At 64.2% G+C, this 17,792-nt stretch overlaps 1 protein-coding gene across 3 annotated transcripts; it reads left to right on the forward strand.

Annotated features, from left to right (window-relative positions):
- The first annotated feature begins 1,195 nt into the window (after positions 1 to 1,195).
- On the forward strand, positions 1,196 to 17,625 carry CASKIN1 (CASK interacting protein 1). 3 transcript variants are annotated; one of them, XM_023616572.2, is made up of 20 exons: positions 1,196 to 1,596; positions 7,256 to 7,307; positions 7,414 to 7,511; positions 7,711 to 7,856; positions 7,950 to 8,045; positions 8,172 to 8,302; positions 8,840 to 8,948; positions 9,029 to 9,137; positions 9,233 to 9,327; positions 9,478 to 9,595; positions 10,658 to 10,759; positions 10,865 to 10,953; positions 11,028 to 11,112; positions 11,199 to 11,290; positions 12,066 to 12,176; positions 12,255 to 12,356; positions 13,791 to 13,929; positions 14,009 to 16,033; positions 16,677 to 17,091; positions 17,387 to 17,625. In XM_023616572.2, the coding sequence occupies exons 1-20, from the start codon at positions 1,503 to 1,505 to the stop codon at positions 17,484 to 17,486; spliced, it is 4,308 nt and encodes a 1,435-aa protein (XP_023472340.1). In that variant the 5' UTR covers positions 1,196 to 1,502; the 3' UTR covers positions 17,487 to 17,625. The 3 variants fall into 3 exon arrangements, with proteins under 3 accessions (XP_023472340.1, XP_023472341.1, XP_023472343.1); XM_023616575.2 differs by lacking the exon at positions 1,196 to 1,596 and adding an exon at positions 6,568 to 6,882; XM_023616573.2 differs by lacking the exons at positions 12,066 to 12,176; positions 12,255 to 12,356 and having other exon boundaries at positions 1,352 to 1,596.
- Positions 17,626 to 17,792: the final 167 nt, after the last annotated feature.

Consider the following 17,792-nt stretch of genomic DNA (forward strand, 5'->3'; position numbering starts at 1 on the left):
CAGATACCAGGAGACCTAGGCTTGCTCCCTAAACTTCACTGGAGACCTCATGGGGCGGGGGGGGGGGGGGGGGGGGGGGGGGAGCTGTCTAGCTGCCCTGATCAGGGGATCCTGGTGCCTGCTGCTTCCCCTCCATCACCCTCTGGCTGGACCCACTTGATGCCATGGACCATAGGAAGACCGGTGTCAGGCCACCATATTGCAAACCTTGCCAAATGCTCCTAATAGCCCTGCCCAGTTGGGGCAATGATCTGCCCCTCCCTGAAAATGAGGAAACCCAACCTGAACCAGGACGCAGACCCCAACCGATCTGTCTCTATAGAATGCTGCAGGCATGACAAGGTGAGGGCCGGGGCCTAGGAGGTCAGAAGGGTGAGACCTGTGGCGGCGGGAGCTGGAGAGGGGGGTTGTCAGTGTCTGTCAAGTGGGACTATCCTGCCTGGGGCTGCCAGAGTTTGTAGCTGGAAGCTGGAGGGTAAGCAGCTTGGGTCCAGGCTCAGATTGGTGCTGGGGAAGCCGGGACTGAGGCCCCCCTGGTGACAGATCTGGAGGGTTATACCCCAGTTGGTGCTGGGGATGAGGGGTTGAGCCCCTTTTGGCAGTAGGTGGGGGGTTGGACCCCAGTTGATGCTGGGGGTCTGCAATGGGATTGGGGTTCAGATTGAAGCTGAGGGGGCTGTTGTCTGCATTGTTTGTAGAGAGAGAACAGAGGCTGCAGGGGAATAAGGTGCAGTTGCGAGGGGAGGGGGGGTGCGAGTTCCCTGACACCGAATTCATTATTGGGAGATTCCTCTCCACAATCCCTCGACACCTCCCACGGGAACCACGGGCCAGAAACGTCTGACAGCCTCTGGCGGGCCGGCTCGCGTGCTGCCGGCGCCCAGGTCTCTCCGTACCCGGTCCCCGCCCGCCCACTGCCTCTGAGTCCCTCCCCACTTGGATCCCGCAGCCTCTGGAAGCCTCTCAGGCTCAGCCTCGCGCCGCCGCCGAGTCGGGGCTCAGTGTCCGGCCCCCCGGCAGCTGCTGTCCCCAGCCCCTGGCGGTCGCCCGGGGCCGCCGGGTGTCCGCAGAGGCCGGGCCTGACCCGCGCGGCCCGCACGTGGGGAGGGGGCGTCTCGGGAGGCCGGGGCCTGATGTAGGGGCGGAGCCAAGGAGCCGGGCGCGCGGCCGGCGCGGGCGGACGGAGGTCAGCGGCCGCAGGAGCTGGACCCAGGCGTCCGGGAGGCGGCGCCAGGTGGCGCGCCCCCGCCCCGCGCCCGCCGCCGCCGGCCCCCGCCCCCGGGCCGCCCCCCGCCCGTGACGCGCTCCCCGCCCCCTCCGCGCCGGGAGCCGGAGCCGGAGCCGGAGCCCGAGCCCGAGGACGGCGAGGGGCGCGGGCGGCGGAGGAGGCGGCGGGGGAGGGCGGAGGATGCGGCCGGTGCCGCGGGGCCGCCGCCGCCGCCGCCTCTGAACCGCGCCGAGCGCACGGAGCGCAGCCGCGTCGCTGCGGCCCCGGCCGCGCCATGGGGAAGGAGCAGGAGCTGGTGCAGGCGGTGAAGGCGGAGGACGTGGGGACCGCGCAGAGGCTGCTGCAGAGGCCGCGGCCCGGGAAGGCCAGTGAGTGCGGGGGGCGCGGGGGGCGCGGGTGGGAGCCGCGGCGCGCCGGGGGGCCCTCTCCAGCGCGGAGCCCCCCACTCCTCCCGGCGTAGGGCGGGGAGGGGGATGCTGTCGGGTCCCCGGGGGCGGGGCGGGGCCAGCAGCGCCCAGACCCTTGGTCCGCGTCCCCTGTTCCCAGCGCTGAAGGAGGGGCGGCGCCGAGCGCCGCGCCGTCACCCCCAGCCCCCCAGCGGGCACCTGGCGGCACCCACCTCCCTGAGCGCAGGCGTTCGCATCCCTCCCTCCGTCCCCCTCCCTTCCCGGGCTGCGGGCTGACAGCTGGAGGTCTCTACTGGGCCTTTAAAGGGCGAGGCGGATGCCCCCCCAACCATGGAGAGAGAGAGGGGGCCCTTGCGGTGAGGGGAAACCACAGGGCTGACAGTCCGTCAGACCCCCTCCCTGCCCCGTGTTTAATAACACGCTTTGCAGAAAAGGGGGGGCTGGACCATGCTGGGGGTGTGGCTGCCCAGGCATGGCCGGTTGGAGGCCATTTACTAATGGGGGAGCAGAGGTCCAAAGTCGCCCAGCCCAGGGCAGGCTGAGCTCTGGGCAAGTGGGGACACTGCAACAGACCCTAGTCCTCTCTGGTTTCCCTGCTGGGAAAGGGGGCTGTGGGAGGGAGGGGGGCTCCCGCTGGCCATCCTGAGCATGTGCTCTGGGGGCTCCAGGGAGGGGTTGGAGCTTGGATCCTTGATCCCAGCACTCATCCCAGCTCAGCCTGGAGCCTCCCCCGGGGCCACGGGAGATGGATGGATGGGCGTGTGGACCAGCTGCGTGTGCGGCTGCGCACGTATGGCTGTGTCAGTGTGTCAGGGCACCTGTGCGGGCGCGGGCAGGGCTCTGCGGGGTGGCACGTGGGGTCTGGGTTCCTCCTCCCCACACCACCCCCAGGGACTGTATGTAAGCCAAGGAGGCTCCCTCCTCTCTCTCCAGGGGGGATGCTGAGAACTGAGACTGCCTCTGGTGCGGGTGAGGGGTAGGTCCTTGAGCCCCGGGAAGACCCTCTGCTGCAGCCCCGCCTGGCCAGCTCCTGTCTGCTCTGTGCAATTAGAGAGCCACACATCCGTGCCTTGTAGACACACATACACAGGCTGGCCCTGCTTTCTACACCCGAGGCCCAGGGATGGTCTCCCACTTGAGGCTGGCTTCAGGGCTTCAGGGCTCAGAAAAGCAGAGGCAGCTTCCGCAGAGCCCGGAAAGCCGGTCGAGGGATTGAGAGGTGGAAGGCAAGGTAAAGGCTTCCACCTAGTGGCCGTGCGACCTTGGGCACAGACAGCGCTGGTTCTCCCGGTCTCAGTCTGCTCACCTGTAGGATGGGGACATCTGTGGTCCCTGCCTCGTAGCAGGGATGTAAGAACTGTGAGAGAGCGCACCTGAAGCCCAGGCACTCAGTAAGTGCTCAGTGAGTGCTATGACCAACCCTTAGATAGTCCAGGGCAGGCAGGCAGGGAAGTGGGGGCATCAGATTTGGGGGTTCCTCCTCCTTTCTATTCTGGCCACCCGGGGAAGGTGTGGGGATTCTTACCTCGACCTGGGTCTCCACCCAGATCTCTGCATTTGCCCCTGCTGAGTCTGGTCTGGGCAGGAGAGACACCTGCCCTGGCCCCCTTAGCCGGGCTCTCTGACTCAGAGGGGCGGGTGTAATAAATCAGACAGAGAAATCCCTCCATGAATTAGCTCGGTTGTCATGACAACACTGGCCTGCTTTGGAGTAAGATATATTTTGATTCAGCAAAGTACAAGTACAGCTGGAGTTTGGGCCATTGCTGGGCAGGGGACATCCAGTAGTGCTCCCTAGGGCCCCTCGACTCCAGAGGTGTTCTCCCAGGACTCTGTTTCCATGGTCTCCTCCCTGTGTGGCACCTTCCTTCCGCCGTAGGCTCTGCCAGCCTCCCCATCCCACCTCAAAGGGACCCTCCCTTTGCATGCACAGACACCGGCACCTAGCAGTCGTCCTTGAGGGGAAGAAGAGACTGCACTGGAGGGAAAATGCTGGGGTGGGGGCTGGCCTTCTGCTAGGGGTGGGGGGACACCCTGCCCTTCCTCCAGGCCCAACCTCCCCTCCCCTGGATTCTCTGGAGCCCACAGGCCAGTGCTCCTGGGCTCTCACTTGGCTACTGATAGTTCCCTTCCAGCCTCTGACCTGGAGCTCCCGCCTGCAGGGAGCTGGGAGGAGACTGTACTGGTCCTGCCTGCCCTGCGGGAGGCCACAGGGCTCAGCCGCTCTGAGATGGGTCCCAAGGAGGCCAGGACCACATCCCTGTAGAGGACAGATGTGACTCTGTGGGGTGGCCTGTGAGTGGCTTCTGTGATTGGAGGAGCATCTGGCCAGAGGGGTAGAGGGGCCAGTAGGGTAGGGTAGGGTGGGAGAGGGGCCAGGGCTGGTTCCTCCATGGCCTCTGCAGCCTGGAGTTTGGAGCTGGCCTCCAAGGTAGGGATGGTCCCAGGGGCGCAGTTAGAGGGCTGGCTGACACGAGATGGGAGAGCCCAGGTCTTGGGGTGGGCTGGGGGCGAAGTTTATGCACTCTTGCTGATGTGGAATCTGTAGGACTTAGTGCCCTTGTGGAAAATGGAAAGGGAGCTCCTGGGACTTAGCTTGGTCCCCCTTGCCCCCTTCCCCCCACCCACTTGGCCCTCCAGCTGTGCTGTGCTCCAGCTTCATTCAGAGCACCCGTCTGTGTGAGGCGCAGCCTCCTCAGCCCCAGGCAGGCTTCAGTTCTGGGACCTTCCCGGATGCCCAGTAGCCCTTACAGGAGTTGGAGCATGCTCCAAGACCTCAAGCTCTTCTCCATCCAGTTCCAGCTGTTTTCCTCTTTGAAGAGACAGGGCAGGGAGAGGGGTGAATGACCTCAGCAAGATGCCCTCCTCATGTGGGAGTGGTCCCCTTCTGGATGGAGACTCCCCCTCCCCCTTGGTTTCTGTGTCACTTCCTGGGCCTTGACCTCCAGCCCCTCTGAAATTTCAGTGCCTGCAATCGTGGCCAGGTGAGCAGGTGAGCCTGGCTCTGGGTTCCACTCTGAGCACCTGGCTCAGCAGCTGCCTGGGAGGCCCTGGCTATGGGAGGGAGGAGAGGGCCCCAGCCTGGGAAGTCTTGGAGGAGAAGCTGGGAACTGGCTACACTGGGACTCAGAAGAGTGGGGGCAGCAAACACTGAGGTTGGGCCAAGTGTTCCAGGGGGAGGACCTCCTAAGTGAGGCCCTGGGCAGGTGTGTGTGTGTGGGGGTCGTTATGGGACAGCGATGTCTGTGCTCCCTTCAGCTTAATGACAAGGGATTCTGGCAGGTCTGGCTGCATAATTCACAGAGCCCAGTGCAAAATGAAAATGTAGGGTGCCTTAGTCCAAAAGTTAAGAATTTCATGATGGCAACAGCAGAGCGTCCAACTAGACGTGGGGTCCTTCTGAGTGACTGCACGGTCACACGCCTGAAGGTGGCCCTGGCAGGCAGGCAGAGGGTGTGAGATGGGGATATCAGTTCAGTTGCCAATTTTCCGAGCACCTCATCTATGCCTGGCACTGTGTTAGCCACTGAGGATATGGCAGTGGGCAAAACAGACAAAAACCCGTGTCCTCTTGGAGCTGTAGGCCAGGGATAGAGATGGACAATAACCAAGATTAGTGGTGGTGATGGGGCTGAAAAGAAAAATACAACATACAGGGCATGGGAAGGGGGTTACTGTTTTGGATGGGGAGGCCAGGGAGGCTTTGCCGAGCAGGTGACACTTGGGTAAAAACTTGAAGGGGAAGGGAGTCATGGGGCTAATGGGGGAAGAAACAGCCTACACCCATATACGTAGCATATGCAAAGGCCCTGTGGAGTGCCATCAAGGAGGCTCGTGTGGCTGAGACAGAGGTGATGAGGGAGTCAAAGCAAAAGCAGGAGGGGCTGCATTACGAGGAGCCATCGTCCAGCTTCGGCCTCCAAGCGCAGTGAGACGGGACTGTGGGAGGGTCTTCAGGAAGCAGCAACAAGATCAGAGTCATGTTCTAAGAGGGTCCCCTGAGCTCGGCGGGTGTGGAGGATAGACTGAAAGGGGTGGGGTAGAAGTGGGGATGCCAGTGGGAGGGGACGGCAGTGAGCCTTCGCGAGATGCTGGCCTGGCCCGGTGTGGTGACAGTGGCGGGGGCAAAGATTCTGAGTGTACTTTGAGTGTCTTGAAAGATTTACTGATGGAGAAGGTACCAGGTTCTCAAGAAAGGGCCCAGGGCTGACTCCAAGGTTTTGGCCTGGACCATGGAGAGGAAGAGTGGCATTGCTGCCAACTTAGGTGGTCATTAGCGCCAGCAAAGTGTCTGAGCAGAGGCGGAGGGCAGGGAGTGGAGCCGCCGCTCTTCCCGGAGGCTTCACCTTTGCAGGAGAAGCCCCTGCCCTGCCGGAGAGGGTGGGGGTGGGATTCCTATGGAGCTAATGTTAGTAATTGCCACTTACGGAGCCGACTCCATGCCAGACCCTTCATGCTTTATGTCTGGAAAAGCCCTTAGGCCTGCAAGGCTGGCCCTGTTAGCTTCCTTTGGGCTCAGGGCCAAGGCCATAGGGCTAGGAAGGGGCCGATTGTGAGGAGCAGAGTGAGGACCCGAATTCAGCCCTGTCTGACTTTAGGGGCTTCATGGGCCACTGGGGCGCACACCCTGCATCCAGCGGCTGTGGGTCACTGAGTGGGCCTGCAGCAGCCCCTCTGTGACTCGACGCCCTCGGGCCCCCCACCCCCACCTCTGTCCTGGGCCTGCACAAAGGGGCTTCTGTCCTGCCAGCCCCTCCCTCAGAGAGCAACTGACCCACAAATGGGTTATGTAACCATGGCCCAGACAGGCAGGGGCTTGGCTGCAGTCCGGCTGGACCTGCGCCTACGGGGAGGGTACCGGTGGGCTCCCCTCCTCTGGCAGGCGACTGGTGGAGGCCAGGACCCAGGAGTCCCTGGGAGGAGACTGAGGCTGAAGGGAGGGCTCAGGCCCCTTAGGCTTCAGGCAGGGTGGTCTTGTGGCCTGAGTGTGCCCCTGTAGATGAGGTGGCCATTCTGGTGTGGTCACTCAGAGGCATCGGCGGCCTCCGCTGCCTGCTCTGCTGGATGGGGCTCGTGTACACTGGCCTGGCCGCGGCTGGGAGTGGGGAGAGGCTAATCCCTGGAAATGCAGATCTTCTCAGAGATACCCCCATTTCCGGGTGTTCCAGCCTTCCCGGGCCACCCCCGGCCCCATCTGGGTCCTTCTGAGAGACAGATTGGGTGGCTCTCTCCCTCCCACATCAGCAGGTGCTCAGCCAGCGTCCCAAGGGAGGGGGGACTTGTGCACATGTGTGTGCTCGTGTGGGTGCACAGCACTGGCTTCTGTCCCCAGGCAGGGCTAGGCCTGGAGCCCTTGGCCCTGTGAACCTCCCCCCGTCTTAGTTTAGTGGAAAACCGAGGTCCAAGAGCTGGTACCTGGGGCTGAGTGCAGGGAACAGAGTTAAATGAATGAGTGAATTTTTCTAGACTAAGGACCTAGATAGCTTTGGCTCTGAGCCTGCCAGGGAGCTAAGCAGAGCCCTCTGGCGGCTCTTAGGCTGCCTAGAGGGGGATGGGACCCCGGCAGGCCTCAGCAGGGGCAGTCAGAGCCTCCCTCATGGTGTCTCCTTCCCACCCCCAGAGCTCCTGGGCTCCACCAAGAAGATCAATGTCAACTTCCAGGACCCAGATGGGTGAGTTTTCAGCCAAGGAGATGCCAGTCTGGAATAGGGGTCAGGGGCTCCTGGGAAGGCTAGGGTGCCAGGGTCCTTGCCCATATATGCCTGTTGCCCACCTCAGCTTCTCTGCCCTGCACCACGCGGCACTGAATGGCAACACGGAATTGATCACCCTGCTGCTGGAGGCCCAGGCTGCTGTGGACATCAAGGACAACAAAGGCAAGCCCTGTCAGTGACCTCAGAGCCAGGGGCAGGGGGCTGATGTCAGGGATGGTGTCCACGGAGACCTGGACAGTTCCTTGATTGAGGCCTCAGTCTGGGTCCTCATGAGGCATGTCCTCGTGGGATCAGTGTCCTGGAGGTCAGGGTTGGGTGCAGGGTCAGGTGCTAGCTCCCAACAGCCCCCACCTGCCCCCAGGCATGCGGCCACTGCACTACGCAGCCTGGCAGGGCCGGAAGGAGCCCATGAAGCTGGTGCTGAAAGCGGGCTCAGCAGTGAACATCCCCTCTGATGAGGGCCACATCCCTCTGCACCTGGCAGCCCAGCATGGTCACTACGATGTGGTAAGGCCCACCTCGGGGGTGGCAGGGCACCTGGGGTGGCTTGAGCCCGGAGGACGCCGTGGGCCTGACTGGGTCCCGTGGCGGTCCCCACAGTCCGAGATGCTGCTCCAGCACCAATCCAACCCATGCATGGTGGACAACTCGGGGAAGACTCCCCTAGACCTGGCCTGTGAGTTCGGTCGCGTCGGGGTAAGTCTCCTCAGGGAGCCGAGCAGGACTCCACCTGTTCCATCCTCCTCTCCTGGGGTGGGAGTGGGTGACTGACCTGCACCCCCGCCCCATTTCCCGACCCCTGACTCTGACCCCTCCCTCAAGGTGGTCCAGCTGCTCCTGAGCAGCAACATGTGTGCGGCCCTGCTGGAACCCCGGCCCGGTGACACCACCGACCCCAATGGCACCAGCCCCCTGCACCTGGCAGCCAAGAATGGCCACATTGACATCATCAGGTATGGCCGTGGGGGCAGAGGAGGGGGACCCAGCCTCAAGGTGCCTGCTCCTGGCTCAGTGATGAGACAGGAACAGCCAGGGAGCTGCAGAGATGAGGTCAGGCCTCTGGATGCGAAAGACACTTCCAGCTGTCCACATAAAGGATGTGCCAAAGGGGGCTGGGGAGGGGGCTTCTACACCCCCACAGACCAGACCCTACGGCAACGTGCCACTTGCATGGTGAACTTGTGGAGACACTTAACTTCTCTGAGCCTGTTTCCCCATCTGTAAAGTGGGCATCACAACTAGGATGAGACAAGCTGTAGAGTGGGCATCACAACTAGGATGAGACGAGACCACAGCTCTGAAGGGTTGGCATGGGGCGGGGCATTTCTACCAGCACTCCATCACTGTCAGATACTGTGTTGTCATGGAGGTGGTGCAGGGCTGGCTCATCCTTGGGCCCCTGGGAATTGGGGCCCAGCTTGGGGGTGCTGGCCTGGAGGGCTCCTATAAGCCCTCCTATAAGCCCTACCTGCTCCCCGGCTTCCTGCCAGACTCCTCCTCCAAGCTGGCATTGACATTAACCGCCAGACCAAGTCCGGCACGGCCCTGCACGAGGCTGCACTCTGTGGGAAGACAGAAGTGGTTCGGCTGCTGCTGGACGTGAGTTAAGGAACCAGGGGGAGCTGGGGCCGGGCAGGGGCGGGGGCCTCCTGACAGGCCTTGCCCTCTGGCACATGCAGAACGGGATCAATGCCCACGTGAGAAACACCTACAGCCAGACGGCCCTGGACATTGTGCACCAGTTCACCACATCCCAGGCCAGCAAAGAGATCAAGCAGCTGCTGCGAGGTGGGCCCCAGGGTTAGGGGAGCACAGGGGGCCTGGGCGGGTCCTGGGCCAGGCTGGCTCTCAGGACTGGGTGGGTCTGCCTCCTCTGTCCCCAGAGGCCTCGGCTGCACTGCAGGTCCGGGCAACCAAGGATTATTGCAACAATTACGACCTGACCAGCCTCAATGTGAAAGCTGGGGACATCATCACAGTAAGGATGGCCTGGGGCAGCTGGAGCAGGGACTGTGGGACCCACAGCAGTTGGGGGGTCAGGGGATCTGGGCAGGAGGCCCAGGCCACCCACCTGCCTGACTTGGTGGGGTGTCCCCCTGAGGGTGCTCCCCCTACCTCATCTGGCCAGGTCCTTGAGCAGCATCCAGATGGCCGGTGGAAGGGCTGTATCCATGACAACCGGACAGGCAACGACCGAGTGGGCTATTTCCCGTCTTCCCTGGGCGAGGCCATTGTCAAACGAGCAGGCAAGTCTCACTTGGGCCAGGGCTCAGGGCCAGAAGGAGGCAGTGTGCGTGTGTGTTGGGCAGCAAGGCAAGAACCAAGCTCTAGCCATCGCTAGATGTGGGGTCCAGAGTGGGTACAGCAGCGTGTCCTGCCGGCTGTCTCCTCATCAGTGTCCCCATGCCCATTCTTTCATTTATTCAATAGACATTGCATGCCAGCCACTAGGAATAGATGGTGACACAGATGGGCATTATTCCTGCTCTCGAGGAGCTTGTCCCCCAGGACGGAAGGGCGCAGGGGACAGGGAAGTAAACATGGAAGGAAATGTACCAACCAATGACACAGAGAATGTGTGTGGAGACCTGCTTTAGACAGGGTGCTCAGAGAAGGCCCTGAGAAATGGGAGGGGCCAGCCACAGGCACAGCCTTTCAGGCAGGGGGAACCACATATGCAAAGGCACTGAGGCAGGAAAGAGTGTGACATGTAAGGATCCAAAGGAGGCCAGCGTGGCTGTTGCCGAATGAGGGAGAGGGAAAAGGGAGCAGGACAAGGCCACAGGGCCATGGAACAGTTTCAGATAGGAGACTGGTGAGTAAGTTTACCTCACACAGAGGACATGGAGATTGACAGGTGGGGTGAGAGGGTATAAGCGGGACACTTAAGAGGTGTGGCCAGCCCACTCATAGTCATCTAATTCCCTGAGGTGGGGAGCCTTGCCCCAGGCTCCTGGGGGCCTCTTCCTTGCCCAAGCTCCCCTGACAGAGGTTGCACCCTCCAACAATTCCCCCCACCTGCAGGACCACGGGGCCACTGTCATGACAGCCTGGCTTGGGCCCCTCTCTGCCACGTTCTCCTGCCCTCAAATGTCCAGGGTGGGGAGGGATCTTCTGAGGGTCTCTCAGCTCCTTGGAGACAGCCAGGGCAGGAGGAGGCTGTGGTGCTGACCCCCAAGGTATGTGTGTCCAGCCTCTGCTCTGCCCAGGCTCGGGGACCAGGCCAGGGGATGCCTGCCTGTCTCTTGGTGTCAGGCCCCTGGACCTGGGCTGGCCCAGGACTCAGCAAGGCTGTGCTCGGCCCGCAGGTTCCCGAGCAGGCGCCGAACCAGGCCCACCCCAGGGAGGCGGCTCGTCGGGGTCGTCTGCACCCTCCGAGGAGATCTGGGTGCTAAGGAAGCCTTTTGCAGGTAGGTGGGGGGCCTCAGGAGGACAGGGGCGGTGGCACTTAGGCAAGGCAGCACCTGGGCTAGGCAGGGCCAGGACTGGCTGATGATGCTCCCTCCTGCTGGCAGGTGGGGACCGCAGCGGCAGCTTGAGCAGTGTGGCTGGTGGCCGGAGCAGTGGGGGCCACACCCTGCACGCAGGCTCTGAAGGGGTCAAGGTAGGTGGGTGGTGGCAGGGCTGGGGTGGCCTGCGCCTGGAGCAGCACTGGCCAGCGGCCTGTCTGGGTTGCAGCTCCTGGCAACCGTGCTCTCCCAGAAGTCCGTCTCTGAGTCCAGCCCCGGGGACAGCCCCGTCAAACCTCCGGAAGGCTCCACAGGTAAGAGCGAGGACAGATGTCCACTGGCCCGGCAGGGAGGTGGCCCCTGAGCAGCCCTTGCCTCACCATGCCCTCTTGTCCCCCAGGTGTGGCCCGGTCCCAGCCTCCAGTGGCCCATGCCGGGCAAGTCTATGGGGAGCAGCCGCCCAAGAAGCTGGAGCCAGCGTCGGAGGGCAAGGTACAGGGCCCGGCCCAGCTGCAGGGAGGGGCGCCCGGGCAGCCTGCCTGGCCTGGCCACAGCACAGCCAGGGCTCTTGACAGACCAGGCCCGTCCTTCTGTCTGTCTGTCAGTCTGTGTGTGTAGGTGTTGTCTATTGTGCAGGCTGTGTGTGTGAGCTAACGTGTCTAGGAAGTGTGACGCAGGCATAAGGTGAGTGGGGAGAGTGCGCGTGAGTGGACGGTGTGACTGCAAGCTGGGCACGTGTGTGCGTGTGTGGAAGGGCACGGGTGTGATTCGAGACAAGGTGTGTGGGGGTGAGACGGGTCCTGTGTGCATGCCCCCATGTGCTGGGGAAGGTGTGAGCTGCTGGCTGAGTCCTGCACACCTCTGGGCAGAGCCCACCTTCTAGGGAGTTGGGGGGGAGCAGCGCTAAGTGGTCCTGCCTGAGGCCCCATTCCCAGAGCCCCTCCCATGGGGCCACACTGCAGGGTATTCCTGATGCAGGAATGGGGTGGGGGGCACGGTCAGGGAGGCCTGTGACACAGACAGCACCTGGACCCTCCTGGTGGAGATCATGGAAGGAGGCCGAAGTGCTGGACAATGCTCGAGACGGTGGCATCCAGAATCTGAGTGAGGAGGAGCGGGGCCTGGCTGCAGACGGACCAGTGGACAGCGGACCAAGTAGCTGCGTGGCCTGCAGCCGAGCAGCGAAGGAGGCACTGCAATGGCTGGGGTGCACGCCTGGAGGGCGGGTGGGCAGGCGAGCCTGCAGCGGGTGCCCTGTGTCTTCCAGAGCGCCGAGGCTGTCAGCCAGTGGCTTGCCACGTTCCAGCTGCAGCTCTACGCCCCTAACTTCATCAGCGCGGGCTATGACCTGCCCACCATCAGCCGCATGACCCCTGAGGTGAGCCACCTGCAGGCTGGACATCAGCTGTGACCCAGAGACATTAGCCTCCTGCTAATGGGCCTCTCCTCCTCCTAGGACCTCACGGCCATCGGGGTCACCAAGCCAGGCCACCGGAAGAAGATCACTGCAGAGATCAGCGGCTTGAACATCCCCGACTGGCTGCCTGAGCACAAACCCGTAAGGCCCCCTGCACCCCAGTGGCCGGGCCCAGGATGGGCAGACAGACAGACAGCCTGCCTCCTTGGCTACAGCCCTCATGTGTCCTCTGGGGCTCCAGGGAGTGGAGAGCAGAGGATAGCCCCCCAGCAGTGACCTGCCTGGATGGCTTCTGTTGGTCTGTCACAGGCACTGGGGCCAGCCTCCCTGGGACAGGGGTGACAGCCTCTGAGCTGAAAGGGAGAGGGGAACCTGAAGCCAGGAGAGTCCCCCTCTCCACTACATGCTCCTGCAAAGACCCCCTCCACACTCAGGCAGTCACAAAGGGACCCCACAGCACTGCCATTGCAAGCCACCCAGAGACGGAAGGGGGGCCTGCGTTGATGGGTGTGCTTGCACACACCCAGGCACATGTGTGGGGAAGATGTATGTGCATGTGTGTGCTTTGTGTATACAGACAGCACGTGTGCACTAAATACATTCAAGGTGCCCATTGAGGAGTGCATGCGCACACCCACATGCTCAACTGCACTTGCCAGCTGTGCTGACAGCTGACACCCACACCAACCTGGGGCCCGTGCTGTTACTAACAGGCACCCACATGGTAGGATAGGTCCTGGGCCAGGGGAAGGTGGGCCTGGGGCCTGTCCCATCCATGCTACCTCTCTGAGCCTCACATTGAGCTTCGGGCTTCCATTCATTGATGGGGGAGAGGCCATGGCCACCAGAAGCCCCCAGAGCCCTGGGCTGGTGACAGACAGTTCCATGCTCATCCGCCCTGCCTTGCCCCACACAGTCAGTGGCTCAGGGGCCTTCCAGTAAGCACAGCTGGGTCCCCTAGACCTCACTTTGCTCTGCACCCAGGGGGTGACCGAGTGTGCTGCGTGTTAGTGTGTGAGTGACGTCCAGCTGCGAGTGTGGACAGGTGGATGCCGTTCATGGAGCGACCAAGTGGTTCTGGGTGAAGACCCTTGTGGATATTTGCACGCATGTGTGATGTGGCCATGTGATAACGGCCTGATGCGGGCAGGGAAATGGTGAGAGGGCGTGTGACATGGAGGGGTGTCAGTGCCTGTGTACGGCTGAGACGCAGGGTGTGTGTGTACATGTATCTGGTTGGTGGCACTGTGTGTCTGTGTCCATGACGTGCAGGATGTGTCCCCATGGGTGCCTGGGCAAGCACAGAAGTGCGTTCTTCCTCCTCCCGTAAATGGTGTCCTGAAGACAGGGTCACTCCGTGTGTATGTGTGTGCATGTGTTCGCATGTGCGTGTCAGCTGGCCTCAGGCTCCAGTTGAGGCTGCGCTGTCTCCAAAGCTGATACTTCTGGCCTGTCCATTTGTCCTTCTGTCTGTCTGTGCTGGGCCGGCCCGGTGTCCCCTCCCCCAACGCTCTGAGTAGTGGGCAGGATGTGGGCAGCCAGCGTGTGCTGCCCTCTGCATCCCCTGCTCCATAGGCTAACCTGGCCATGTGGCTGTCCATGATCGGCCTGGCTCAGTACTACAAGGTGCTGGTGGACAACGGCTACGAGAACATCGACTTCATCACCGACATCACCTGGGAGGACCTGCAGGAGATCGGCATCACCAAGCTGGGTGAGGCCCCCGCCCTGGGCCCCTCTGCCTCCTATTGTTGACATCCTCCCTAGTCTGACCTGTCCTGTGTCTCACTCAGGACACCAAAAAAAGCTGATGTTGGCTGTGAGGAAACTGGCTGAGCTGCAGAAAGCAGAGTATGCTAAATATGAGGGGGGACCCCTGCGCCGGAAGGCACCCCAGTCTCTTGAAGTGATGGCCATTGAGTCGCCACCCGCGCCTGAGCCTGCCCCGGCTGACTGCCAGTCTCCTAAGATGACCACCTTCCAGGACAGTGAGCTCAGTGGCGAGCTGCAGGCTGCCATGACTGGCCCTGCTGAGGGGGCTGCTGCCACCGCTGCCACTGCTGAGAAGCCCTCCAACCACCTGCCGCCCACCCCAAGGGCCTCCATGCGGCAGGAGCCCAGCCTGGGCGGGCGGGCACGGCACATGAGCAGCTCTCAGGAGCTGCTGGGCGATGGGCCCCCCGGGCCTGGCAGCCCCATGTCACGAAGCCAGGAATACCTGCTGGATGACGGGCCAGCCCCTGGAACCCCACCCAAGGAGGCCCGGCCGAGCCGCCATGGCCATAGCGTCAAGCGGGCCAGTGTGCCCCCAGTGCCTGGAAAGCCACGGCAGGTCCTTCCACCAGGTGCCAGCCACTTCACACCCCCTCAGACGCCCACGAAAGCCCGGCCAGCCTCCCCCCAGGCCCTGGGGGGACCTCATGGTCCAGCCCCAGCCACAGCCAAGGTGAAGCCCACCCCACAGCTGCTGCCACCAACAGAGCGACCCATGTCACCCCGCTCACTGCCTCAGTCACCCACACACCGCGGCTTTGCCTACGTGCTGCCCCAGCCTGTGGAGGGCGAGGCAGGGCCAGCTGCTCCGGGGCCTGTGCCCGTGCCCACGCTGTGCCTGCCCCCCGAGGCCGACGTGGAGCCGGAGCGGCCCAAGAAGCGCGCCCACAGCCTGAACCGCTACGCAGCATCTGACAGCGAGCCAGAGCGGGACGAGCTGCTGGTGCCGGCTGCCGGAGGGCCCTATGCCACAGTCCAGAGACGTGTGGGCCGCAGCCACTCGGTACGAGCACCCGCCGGTGCCGACAAGAACGTCAACCGCAGCCAGTCATTCGCTGTGCGGCCTCGAAAGAAAGGGCCCCCGCCGCCCCCGCCCAAGCGCTCCAGCTCAGCCATGGCCAGTGCCAACCTGGCTGATGAGTCGGTGCCAGATGCTGAGACTGAGGGGGCTGCACCTGAGGACGGCCGGCTGGGGGTCCGGGCACAGCGCCGGCGGGCTAGCGACCTGGCAGGCAGCGTGGACACAGGCAGTGCCGGCAGTGTGAAGAGCATCGCAGCCATGCTTGAGCTGTCATCCATTGGGGGTGGGGGCCGAGTAGCCCGCAGGCCCCCGGAGGGCCACCCCACGCCTCGCCCTGCCAGCCCAGAGCCAGGCCGGGTGGCCACGGTGCTGGCCTCAGTGAAGCACAAGGAGGCCATTGGGCCTGACGGTGAGGTGGTCAACCGGCGCCGCACGCTCAGTGGGCCTGTCACAGGACTTCTGGCCACTGCCCGCCGGGGCCCTGGGGAGCCGGCGGGGCCTGCAGATCATGGCCACCTTGTAGAGGATGGCGCTGCCCGGCAGCGGCCTCGAGGTCCAGCCAAGGGTGAGGCAAGCGGGGAGGGCCCGCCTCTGGCCAGGGTAGAGGCCAGCGCCACCCTCAAGAGGCGCATCCGAGCCAAGCAGAATCAGCAGGAGAGCATCAAGTTCATCCTGACTGAGTCCGACACAGTCAAGCGCCGGCCCAAGGCCAAGGAGCGGGAGGCAGGTCCCGAGCTGCCCCCACCGCTGTCTGTGTACCAGAATGGCACAGGCACTGTGCGCCGCCGACCTGCCTCAGAGCAGGCCGGGCCCCCGGAGCTGCCCCCACCGCCCCCACCTGCTGAGCCACCCCCCTCCGACCTGATGCACCTGCCCCCGCTGCCCCCACCCGACAATGATGCCCGGAAACCGGCCAAGCCGCCTGTCTCTCCCAAGCCTGTCCTGGCTCAGCCTGTGTCCAAGATCCAGGGCTCGCCCACACCTGCCTCCAAGAAGGTGCCGCTGCCAGGCCCCAGCAGCCCAGGTAGGTGCAGGGAACCAGCTGGGGAAGGGCCCCACCCCACCTCCCCATCCATGGTCTGGGGGCTTTCCTCTTCTTGGATTTGATGAAGGCCACATGGAGTGAGGTGGGAAAGTGTCCCCAGACTCTCTCATCCATCAATCCATCAGACAACTCTTCTAGCCCAGAGCTGGGAGGATGGTGGATGGTCCTCAGGTTGCTCAGTGAAAGAGGCACAGAAACCCACAAATAGTAGCACCTGTGGAGGGAGGACTCTGACCCCGCTGGAGAGTGACCCCAGCACAGAAGGGGGGAAGAGACTTCCAGGCAGAAGGATCAGAGGTGCAAAGGCCCTGTGGCATTCAAGCAACAGAAGGGTCAGTGGCTGCAGCACGCCGCACCTGGAAGGAGATGGAAGTCTCCTTCCGGGCAGGGCTTGGAAGCAGTGAAGCCAGCAGGTTTGCACGGGGAAGAGCGCCTCCTAGCGGCTGCGGGGAAGCTGGGTCAGAGGGGTAGCGGAGGGCCGGGGCCGGGACCCGCAGGGCAGAGGGCAGTATCTCCTCTCCCCGGCGCCGAGGCGGGGCGCTGCCGCAGGGCCTCTGCCGGGAAAGGCAGCGCGCGCCCAGAGCAGCCTTCCGCCCCGGTGCGAGCCGCCTCCTCCCCGCAGAGGTGAAGCGCGCCCACGGCACGCCGCCGCCCGTGTCTCCCAAGCCGCCGCCGCCGCCCACGGCGCCCAAGCCGGCCAAGGCCGCGGCAGGGCTGCAGTCGGGCAGCGCCAGCCCGTCACCTGCGCCTTCGCCGGCGCGCCAGCCGCCCGCCGCCCTCGCCAAGCCGGCCAGCACGCCGCCCTCGCTGAGCGCCAGCCCCGCCAAGCCCCCGTCGCCCGGCGCGCCCGTGCTGCACGTGCCCGCCAAGCCGCCCCGCGCCGCCGCTGCCGCCGCCGCCGGACCCCCCGCCGCGGCCGACGGCGCCTCGCCCGGCGACAGCGCCCGACAGAAGCTGGAGGAGACGAGCGCGTGCCTCGCGGCGGCGCTGCAAGCTGTAGAAGAGAAGATCCGGCAGGAGGACGCGCAGGGCCAGCGGTAGGCGCCTGGCGGGGTCTGCGCGCCGCCTCGGCCCGTGCACACTCGGAGGCTGCCGTGCGCGGGCTGGGGACAAGTCCTGCTGGGAGGGGCGTGGTCTGGAGCCGTGCTGAGCACGGGGGGGCGTGGTCGACGTCGTGGGGCGGGCGCTGGCCACGCCCTTTTGCTCTGTGGGGCGTCGAGGCGTGGCCTCCGCCAGGGGCGGGGGCGGGCGGGGCCGGGCGGGGCCGGGGGCGGGCGGGGCCAGGCGGGGGGTGCGTGCCGGCTCCGCCCGCTCACGCCGCGCCGCCCCCAGCCCCGCGGCGGCCGAGGAGAAGAGCACCGGCAGCATCCTGGACGACATCGGCAGCATGTTCGACGACCTGGCCGACCAGCTGGACGCCATGCTGGAGTGACGCGGCCGCACATGGCGGGCCCACCCGCGCCGCCCGGGCTCCGGCCCGCACACTGACCTTTACCTCAGGATGGGCACCTCTGGGCAGGGCGCCAGCGGGCAGGGCGGACCGGGGGCGGCCGCGGGCACGAGGCGGGGCGGGCCGAGCTGCCCAGCCCCTGCACAAGCACAACTCCTGCCCCTGGGCCAGGCCGCTGAGGCCAGACGCCCAGCCTGGAGGACTGCCTGGCCGGGAGACCCAAGGGCTCTGGGCAGATGCTGCTGCCCCGCAGGTGCCCGTCCCTGTCTGCTGCTCCCTGTGCAATAA

Source organism: Equus caballus, chromosome 13, assembly GCF_041296265.1.
Source record: "Equus caballus isolate H_3958 breed thoroughbred chromosome 13, TB-T2T, whole genome shotgun sequence".
In the NCBI taxonomy this organism is placed as follows: domain Eukaryota; kingdom Metazoa; phylum Chordata; class Mammalia; order Perissodactyla; family Equidae; genus Equus; species Equus caballus.

Excerpts from the sequence above, each read along its gene's own strand:
- CASKIN1 (XM_023616572.2), top strand. The coding sequence starts at position 1,503 with ATGGGGAAGGAGCAGGAGCTGGTGCAGGCGGTGAAGGCGGAGGACGTG. Across the intron at positions 9,138-9,232 it reads GATCAAGCAGCTGCTGCGAG|AGGCCTCGGCTGCACTGCAG; the intron begins GTGGGCCCCAGG and ends CTCTGTCCCCAG. Across the intron at positions 12,357-13,790 it reads GGCTGCCTGAGCACAAACCC|GCTAACCTGGCCATGTGGCT; the intron begins GTAAGGCCCCCT and ends CCTGCTCCATAG.